Source organism: Gracilinanus agilis, chromosome 5, assembly GCF_016433145.1.
Source record: "Gracilinanus agilis isolate LMUSP501 chromosome 5, AgileGrace, whole genome shotgun sequence".
NCBI classification, from domain to species: domain Eukaryota; kingdom Metazoa; phylum Chordata; class Mammalia; order Didelphimorphia; family Didelphidae; genus Gracilinanus; species Gracilinanus agilis.
The window spans coordinates 8607318-8617668 of NC_058134.1; the positions used below are offsets into that span (position 1 = coordinate 8607318).

A 10351-nucleotide genomic window follows, 5' to 3' on the forward strand; every position below is an offset into this window, starting at 1 on the left:
TCTCTCTCTCTCTCTCTCTCTCTCTCTCTCTCTCTCTCTCTCTCTCTCTCTCTCTCTCCTCTCCCTTCTCTCTCTCTCCTCTCCCTCCTCCCTTTCTTTCTCTTCCTCCTCTTTCTCTCCTTCCTCTCCCTTCTCTCTCCTCTCCCTCCTTCTTTCCCTCCCTCCTTTCTCTCTCTCCTCTCTCTCCTTTGGATCCCTTCCTCCCTCCTTCCTCCTGCGTGACTTGCCAAAGGAATCTCCCGGTGGAAGAGCAGAGTGGGGGTTGGAGGGAGCCTGCGCTGCAAATGCTCCCCAGGGACCCTGCCCTCCCCGCTCCTCCCGCCGAGATCTGTGGGCGCAGACGCGCCATTCCATCCGAGCCTCCTCTAGCGTCCTGGGCTAAGCCATCCAGCCTCGAGCCTGTCAGACGACCAAGCTAAACAGAAATAGTCTGCTTGTACCGAAGAGCCCAACTTTCCCAAAGTTCAGTCTACACAAAGGAAAACCTCCTTCGGATTCGTGGGAGGAAGCAGCTTTGATCCGCCAGCTTGGCGTGCGCTCGGCGTGGGCACTCGTGGGGAGTAAAGGCGATCATTCGGCTCCCATTCATTTGGAACAAAGTCGGGAAAGCGCAAGGTCGAGGACCAGAGTTCGGTCCTGGCTTTGCGGTTCGCTGGTACCCGCGGGACCTTTAGCAGGTTCCTTTCTCTTTCGAGGTCTCAGGTTCCTCACCGGTAAAATGCTCTTTGACCTCATCCCTTTGGGGCTCCGCTGCCTCCTCTGGGAAGGTGAGCGAGCTTCCTTCCAATTCTCAGTCGGGGATTTGGTACCCGTCACAAATTCATTTCAGAATTAACACCCAGAATCCCCCTGGGTGTATGGAAGGGGGCCAGGTCCTTGGGACAGATGGATGCCTCTCCTGCTTTTCTAGAGCCCTTAAAGCTCTGGAGAGTTCTCCGTAGCCATCCTCTCGGTTGAGTCACCTAAGGACTCTGGGTAGGAAGGAAGGAGAGCTACTATGATTATCTCCCTTTTTCAAGGGAGGAAAAGGAGGCTGACTTACCTACCCAGCATCCCCTGGATAGAAAACATCTGGGAAGGGATTCAAAACCCAGCTCTCCAGCCCTGTCCCACCTGCCCCTGAACAGCCCTTTGGCTTCTGCTCTCCTCAGAGGAGCCAACATTGCTCTGTGGCCCTACAGGCACGATGGAGGCTCAAGGGATAAGGGCCCTCCCTTCTTCCCCCAACTCTTTCCAAAAGTCCTCAAGTTCCAGCTGCTCCCAGAAACCTTCCAGCTGCAGGGAACATCTGCTCTGGATGCCTGGACGGAATGAAGACCATTTTGTCCAGTGGGGTCTCTGAGTGGCTGCTGAGCTAAAGACCTGGGGGATGAGAATTTGACTTTTCTTTTTTTCTGCATGCCCACATACAGTCAGGATGAGGAGAAACCTGTCTGTCCCACTGAGTAAAAAAAAAAAAAAAAAATTAAAGACTAGCTATACTTCAAGCATATTTAATAACAGACCATCGTCAGAGATAGAAAGCTCAGAAAACATCTAGTCCAATCTCCTCATTTTACCGAAAGGTAAACTGAGGCCCAGAGAGAAGTGACTTGTCCAAGGTCACACTGGAAATAAATAGCAGAGTCAAGATTCAATCCTAGGGCCTCTAATTCTAAATTCAGTCTCATTGCATCCTATCACACCTGCTGGTCCTGGGCAAAATTCTGAGGAAAGTCACTGGAAAGCAGTTAACTCTTTCCTTCCTCAAATTTTGAGTAAGAGCTGCTGATGCCATTTCTCCACTGGGGTGAGACAAATTCAAGCCTTCCTTCCAGGCAACATTTCCAAAAGGTGTTAAGATTTCTCGATTTGAATGACAGGGGGAAGATGAGATGAGCAATCTGAGCCCTCAGTTCTGTCAGTGTCAATAAAGCTAACAATTGGCCAAATGATGTCAATAATATCCCCAAGAAGGGTCACTCTTCTGACTCCCAGAATCTCTATGGAATGAATGAAAAGCATTTATTAAGCCTCACATATTAATTAAGTATTAATCAATATTATTATTAAGTATTAATAAAGTATTTATTAAGCCTACTCTTAGCATTGGGTATATAAATACCCAAACCTTTCAGTTCCTGCCCATATTCAAATGTGTTCATATTCTAATGGGCAAGACAACACATATATGTGACTGGAGGCTACAGAAAGGAACATCTGGGGAAATATGCATATTATGAAGTGATCCACAGGGCGATGGGTCCACACACTTTTCCCACCAGGAACAATGGATGGATGGCGGTATGGATCTGATCACTGAGCGTTACAGAGACTCTGCCACATGGTAGATGACAACATGGTTGGCCAACTGCTGAAGGTGAGTCAGCCATTGCACTGAGAATCTATGGTTGGCTGTTAACTGTGGTTCACCTTAATGTAAGAGAATTCTGTGTGAAATGATTCTAACTCTATCATTACAATGAAGTCATTTTAAACATGGAGGCAATATAATTGTCCCAAAGGTCCATATGAGCCCCTCCTCATCACCTGTAGGGAAGAATTGTTTTCTACCAACAGGTATGACTTGTATTCATTCTCAGGCCCCAGTTAGGAAAATTCCCAACATTTAAGTAGAGATAGTCTCTCTGGCTATTACACATATTATATATAAATGAATATTTTTACCTATTTTTAGTTTAGCTACTGTCCTTTCTATGGCAGGGTAAAATGTAGATTATGGAAACATGTGAAAATGGAGAGGGGAAGGTGGAGAAAAGAACCAACCTTTGCTTTGGACTTCCTTCAGCTCTGAGATGACTTTCCTTCCTTCCTAGCCTAGACCCCTCTTTGGTCTTCAGGAGGGTGCTCAAATGCCATGCTTGCTCTTACCTCCACAATTTGGACCCTTAGAACCTCTCTGGTTCTGAGATAGCTAACTGAGACAACCTCTTGTCTTCTCTCTCCCAAAGAGATCCACTTCCAGTCTTCTTACCTCTTCCTTGGCATGGTCTTCGAAGAAGGCTTTAATAGAATGACCTTTCTCTGTCTGGTCTCCCATCTAGAGAGGATGACTCAGAGGCAGACTTCCTTCTACTAAAGCAAATGGTGGCCCTGCTCACTCTGATGTTAGGTCAAACTTAGCTCTATAAATAGATAACTTACATCATTTTTTAGTTTACAAATTATTTTCCTGCGTAACCTTCCCAATGACTCTGCAGGGCTGTGATGCAGGTATGAATGTCATTATTTTGGAGGTGCCTCCTAAGGGTAAGAGAGGTAAATGACCACAGTCACACAGCAGGAAGAGATGGTCGGAGTTTCTCAATTCAGAACTCTCCCAGTTTCAAGTCCAATCTTCCATGGTGACCAAGTCAGAATTATGACTCTTCATTTTCACTGACCACCAATGAATCTTGTGTCCAACCCAAAGAAGAAGTAAGCAAAAAGAAGAAAGAGGCCAGAAAAGAGCCAGGCTTGTGACGGTAGCCCTTCCTAAGAGCCCAGCCCTTTTTCCTTCCTTCTGGTGCGTTAGCTCAGGGACTTCTGGGTGATTTCAGTTGATTCAAGGCCTTCTGACTTGGTCCTTGTTTCCTCATCAGCCATTCAAGCTGCTTTCTCTAATCATGCCCACCCCTTCCTGGTCACCATGGAAGAATTTAGAATAAAAAGTCTTTTAAGGGTATGATAGTATTTAAACAAATCATGGAAATTAGAAGAAGGCTCATTTTCTGGTCTCAGTAACTATATAGGGTAGTTGTGGTCCATAGTGGATAGGGAACCAACTTTGGGGCCAGGAAGTCCTGAGTTCAAATCCAGCCTCAGACAGGGTGGCCATCCGGCCCTGGACAAGTCATCTAAATAACCTCCTTCTTTGGTGTGTTTATCGGAGATGGTTTCTCAGTGCCCCAGGCAGCTCTAAAGCAGTTGTGGAAACACATAGTTGGAGGGCCAGCTTCCCCCAAAAGATCAGAGATAGGATGAAAGACATTTTCTGCTGATGAAAATGAAATGATGATTAATAAAAATAATAGCTGCTAGCCCAACACTATAATTTTTCAGATCGGGGAACTGAGGTCCAGCGATGGGAAATGAGTTGGCCAAGGTGTATTGGGATAAAGGAGGGAAAGAAAGAGGATGAAGAGGAAATAGAGAAGGAGGGAATAAGGGGAAAGGGAAAACCTATGGCAAACATTTGTCTTGTTGTCTTGAATTTATTCTATTTTTTTGGATGCTCTAGAATGAAAGCCTCGCACCCTGGAAAAAGAGGGTTAGACTCCATGGACCTGAATTTGAATCCCATCTCTGGAAAGTCCTCCTCCCGCAACATTGAGTAAGTTCCGAGCCAGGGTGGCTTCTGCAGTAAAGCGAGGAGTTGAACTAGGAGACCCCCAAGATCTCTTCCAGTTCTGAGGCTCCAGTCCCAAGATGCCTGGGGAGAATTCAAATGTGTTGCCTCCACTAGAAAAGACAGAACTGGCTTGTAAACTCTCTTTGGGAGCCTTTCATCTTCTCCGGCTCGCAGTTTAGACTGTCGCCGGGCCCGACGTTCCACAGGTTTATCCAGAGGCCAGTGTTGGGGAAAGCCTGGCATCTCTGACAAGCAGCCAGGGGAGAGCTGGAGTCAGACGAGGGGGAGGCCAGTCTGGGTGGGGTCTCCTGGACCGAAGAGGAGAGCTCCTGCTCCTGCAGGCGATGTACTGCCATACTTGGTAGTCAGAGGGAGAGAGTCAGCTTCCCAGGCGGTGCCAAGCTCAGCTCAGCTCAGCTATGCATGGCCGGCCGCACCCAGGGGTGACGTGCCCTCCACATCCTTTGCCAGGCCCTGGCTGGAGCCCCAACGAGGCGCCTCTCCCTGGAAGCTCCGGCTTTCCCAGGGCTGAGTCTTCCAGCAGAGCCCAGGGAAGGTCAGTGCTCTCACCCTCCATCCACGGATGGAGGGCAAGGCGGCCTCCCCAGTGAGGAGAGTAGCTAACGTGCATTAGAATAATCATTTCTGAAAATTCCTCCCTCTTGAGCAGATCCACTCAGTGGCTGCCAACCTGCTCTGTGAGCCAGTGAAATAATCAGATAATTCAAAACACGGCCTAAAGCCCTTCCAAGAATCCCAGCTTAAATCCTTTCTCTCACCCTCATCCAGAAAACCTTTTCCCCTCACCATAGACCATAAAAGGAGCCCCAGCTCTTCCTCGAGACCCAATACGATAATATTTGTAAAGCACTCAGTACGGGGCCTGGCACACAGCAAGGGCTTCATAAATGCTTGTCGAATGGATGACTTTTATTCTTTAAAAGCTTGGCCTTCGGTCACAGCAACAACTTTAAGAGACAAGGGCAAGGATGGGCTATAAATGGGGCTGAGGGACTTGCCCAGGGTCATACAGCTAGGAAGTATCTGAGGCCAGCTTTAAACTCAGGTCCTCCTGACTTCAGGCCCGGGTCTCTAGCCACTGTACCATCTAGCTGCCTCGGACTGACTACTGATGAAAGTGAAATGAGCCTTCCTACCCCTTCCCTTATTTTCTCTTTCAAATATTTTACAGAAATTCTGGACTTGGGAGCCGAGAGGAAATTTGGAGATGACACGAGGGGGAAATCAGTGCCTTTTGGAAGGTCATCCATTTGGTGAAAGAGCAAATTCTGGTTGGGCCGATATTCCGAATGGGCAAATAGGGAAGGAGGTGAAAGGCCATGATTGTGGGCCGGAGGGGGCAGTGGGCAGGAGCAGTCATGACTGAGGTAAGGTTGGATTCTTTAGGACAGCTGGGATTGTAGGGAAGCTGCTATCCACCCTCTCCAGCTTCCTCCCATCCTCCAGGGCTAAGCAACACCAATTTAAGCCAACATGTTCAAATCTGGCCTCAGACACTTACTAGCTATGTGATCCTGGGCAAGTCATTTACCCTTTATTTGCCTCCATTTCCCCTTACAATGTAGCCTAGTACATGGTAGGCATTTAAAAGATGTTGATTGATTCATTTGTTCTAAAATGGGGATAATAATATCATCTGCCTCCCAGGGTTGTTTGTGGAGATCAAATGAGATAAAGTTCGGAAAGCACTGAGTAAAGTGCCTGACACATAATAGGGGCTACCTACATGGTAGTTAGCATTATTGTGATTAATTATTATCTGCCTAGAAATGGGGTGTCCACTGAGAAGTTATGGCAGTGATTCAGGTAACAAATGCTGAGGGCCTGATCTATGGTGATGACTCTGTAAGCTCAGGGCAAGAATTTGTGCAGGTAGAAAACACAAGAGTTGGATAGGAGGGTGACTGAGATTGGAAGATAAAGAAGAGAAGGCTTTGAAAAAAGGCCATGGACTGCAGCGTTCATGTAGCTCATTGTTTGTAAGCTTGTAGAGAACACTTTGGGTTGAGTGATAAAGGTGCAAACACAAAGAGTTGGATGCTGGGAGCTAAGATGGAAGAGTCAAGGATGCTCCACTCCCTCAATCCCTCCACACACAAAAGGAAGATAAATCACCTCAAAACAAGGAAAAGATGGAGGAACTCATTGCACTGGGGTCAGAGGAGAGAGTGGCCCAGGTAGAGTAGCATCTGTGAGAACCTGCAGAAACTGGAGGAGCCCAGCACATTGTGACTGCCAGAAGCAATGGAGCCCAGCCACAACCACTCCAAATAGCGGTAGAAAGCAGGAAAATGTCAGGGATAAAATAAGGGTTTTGACCAAATAAGAGAGCAGCTTTTTTAAAAAATATATTTTTAAACCCTTAACTTCTGTGTATTAGTTCCTTGGTGGAAGAGTGGTGAGGGTGGGCAATGGGGGTCAAGTGACTTGCCCAGGGTCACACAGCTGGGAAGTGTCTGAGGCCAGATTTGAACCTAGGACCTCCTGTCTCTAGGCCTGGCTCTCAATCCACTGAGCTACCCAGCTACCCCAAGAGAGCAGCTTTTTAATAATTTAAGTTTTAATGAGAATACAGTAGGGTTGTAAATTAATATTTTCCCTTTAAGCTAGAGAAAAGAAAGCTTCCAGCAGCTTTTAACAATTAACAATATGTACATTATACACACACACATATAGAAAGAGAGAAAGAGAGAAAAGAGGAAAGAGAGATTGCTAACTTTATACCCTACAAATATATCTAAAATTCCTAATACTAACTAAAATTTCTAAAAACCCTACTCTGTCTTCAAGGACAGGTTCTTCTTGCCTGGAAGAACCAGGCCTAATCTAACCTTTTCTATCTATAAATTATTCACTAACTACCTATCTACACTAATAAATAAACAGCCACCACCCACAAACTCCTTAAATAAGGTTTATCCTTCAGCTGACAGTGTTTAACTGCCAGTCACCTCTTGCCTCAGAGGCAGTCTCATGCTCCCTCAAGGTCCAGAAGCAAAAACCCTCTTAAGGCTTAAGCCCAAAGCCCCTTTAGTAAGCTCAGACCCACCTTCATATAACTAAATGTCAACCCACACTACCAGCAACCAACCCCTAATGACCAACTCACGGCTGGCAGCCACCTTCCCCACAACTGCCATCCCGAACTCCCAGCAACTGACCAACCAACACTCGGCCTTAGCAGTCTACAACCATCAGCTGGGAAATGACCCTGGCTCAGCAGGGAGCTCCCTGGTTCCTACTTCCTGTCACTGTGGGCTGGTTAATCCTTATACATCTCTATGGCAAGAGGACCTCCAGGTCCCCCATTAAATTTTTTTTCATGATTTGAAAAATTTTACTTAATTAATTGATTTAGAATATTTTCCCATGGTTACATGATTCATGTTCTTTCCTTCCCCTCCTCCCTCCTCCCTCCCTTAGCCAACAAGCAATTCTCTTGGGTTTTACATGTGTCATAGATCAAGACTTATTTCCATATTATTGATAGTTGCACTGATGTGATTGTTTCCAGTCTACATCCCCAGTCATATCCCCATCAAACCATGTGATCAAACAGTTGGGGTTTTTTTTGTTTGTTTGTTTGTTTTGTTTTTTGAGTTCACATTTTTATTGGGTTTTCTTTTGTTGTTGTTGTTCTGGATTGGGTAGTAGATTATACTGGGAAGGAAAGGAAGGATTTTCTGCTGGCCGAAAATTTTTTTTCTGAAAATCTTACTGGATTACTTTGTGGAGTGCCAGATTCTACAACAAAATGATTTCCATGGAGATGAGATATTTCGTATAGCTGCCTCCTTTCCCATTCTTCCACCAATAGATTTTGCAATCTGCAGCAAGGATATTCACTTTTAAGTCAGAAATAATGGAGTTTTATTACTCCTCACCCATAGAACGCACTTGTAACTGCAGAAGATCTCAACTTCTCAAGTCATCCTACCACCCTCCCCACTAATCCTCTGCCCTTCCAGGGGAATCTGTCTTGGAAACATCTAGAATATTTTCGTATCTTATGCTTGATTTTTATTGAAAACAAATCACAAACTATAGTACACAGGGAAGATGGTGACGAGAATCCAGCAGTGGCATATAAGAAACAACATCAGGGTGAATTCATCACTGTTGGCAGGAGGGCAAAATGCCATGGGGGAGATGCTAACTATGCACATTTTTTTGGTTCCTTTTTCTCTGTCAACTGAGGCCTTTTTGTGGCTACTTCTTCTTTACCTCTGACATTCAGCTATGATTCCGGAGTGACAAGGTGGATTCAAAGGAAATGACTTTTTAGTCAGAGTCTGAACTCTCATTTGATTTAGATTTGTGCTTTTTTTTTCTTTTTCTTTCTCTTTTTCTTCTCCTTTTCCCTTTTCTTATGTTTCTCTTTCTTCTTCTTTCTCTTATGCTTCTCCTTACTTTCTGAGGAGCTGGCACTCCTGCCATCTTCATCTGAGGTAGAATCTTCTAGTAGCTTCTTTAACTGCGGAATCCTCACGTCTTTTTCATGCCAATTATTCTAGCTTATGATGTCATGCATGGGATCTTCATGTGCTACTCCGAATTGTTCTAATTTCTGATTGCCTTTGATAAAGAATGGGCATTCTTTGTCACCTGTTCTATGTCCCAACCCTTTATAGCACCGGCATTGCATAGCCTTGACTTCTTTCCCCAGGGGCATCCAAAGTCCTTTAGTTGGCGCACGAGCCAGAAATTCTCTGGCGTGTTCACTGCCTGGTGCATCTGGGTTACAGTCTTCTGACTTAGTCTCATCTTCCTTAATAAGTCCAGGAGGAGGTTTTTCATAAAAGGACTCGAGGTGCTGCAGCTGCTTCCGCTGCTGTGCGTCCCGCCGCCACCGCTGCTGCTCAACCTCCATGGCCTCCTGGCCCGCTTGGGGCCGCCCCGGCGCCACAGCTGCATTGGGACCCATGCGGCCTGGCTGGGGAGGTGGAGGCATGGCTGGCTGAGGGCTCCCCACCGCAGCCGCAGCCGCCAGGGGAGGAGGAGGAGCTAAGGAGTTGTTTTAGTTTTTTGTTTTTTTTTTCCCTGTGTTTCTGCTCCCACAGTTCTTTCTCTGGATGTGGATAGTGTTTTTTCTTATAAATCCCTCAGAATTGTCCTGGGTCATTGCATTGCTGCTAGTCCGAAGTCCGTTACATTTGATTGTGCTACAATGTATCAGTCTGTGTACAATGTTCTCCTGGTTCTGCTCCTTTCACTCTGCAGCAATTCCTGGAAGTTTCTCAATTTCACATGGAATTCCTCCAGTTCATTATTTCTTTTACCACAATAGGATTCCATCCCCATCAGATACCACAATTTGTTCAGCCATTCCCCAATTGAAGGACATCCCCTTGTTTTCCAATTTTTGCCACCCCAAAATGCGGGTCTATAAATACTTTTGTACAAGTCTTTTTCCTTATGATCTCTTTGGGGTATACCAGCAGTGATATGGCTGGATCAAAGGGAGGAAGGCTTTTACAGCCCTTTGGGCATAGTTCCAAATTGCCACCCAGAATGTTTGGATCAATTCACAACTCCACCAGCAATGCATTAATGTCCCAATTTTGCCACATCCCCTCCAACACATATTACTATCCTTTGCTGTCATGTTAGCCAATCTGGTAGGTGTAAAGTAGTATCTCAGAGTTATTTTGATTTGCATTTCTCTGATTATAAGAGATTTAGAACACTTTTTTATGTACTTACTGTTAGTTTTGATTTCTTTATGTGAAAATTGCCTATTCATGTTCCTTGCCCATTTATCAATTGGGGAATGACTTGATTTTTTTTTGTACAATTGATTTTTTTCCTTATGAATTTGCATAATTAGATCTTTGTCAGAGGTTTTTCTTATAAAGATTTTTCCCCCAATTTTTTGCTTCCCTTCTAATTTTGATTGCATTGGTTTTGTTTGTACAAACCCTTTTTAATTTAATGTAATTAAAATTATTTATTTTACATTTTGTAATATTTTCTATCTCTTGCATGGTCTTAAATTCTTTC

General features: G+C 45.1%; 1 protein-coding gene and 1 pseudogene across 1 annotated transcript in view; both read right to left on the bottom strand.

Moving 5' to 3' along the window:
• Nucleotides 1-4686, bottom strand: part of SOSTDC1 (sclerostin domain containing 1) — a 7079-nt gene extending 2393 nt beyond the window's left edge. The window contains exon 1 of the mRNA XM_044678849.1: nucleotides 4461-4686. Coding sequence (XP_044534784.1) covers nucleotides 4461-4686 — 226 coding nt within the window. The remainder of the gene's footprint in view (nucleotides 1-4460) is intronic.
• Nucleotides 4687-8597: 3911 nt separating this feature from the next.
• LOC123250565 lies at nucleotides 8598-9302 on the bottom strand (annotated as a pseudogene).
• Nucleotides 9303-10351: the final 1049 nt, after the last annotated feature.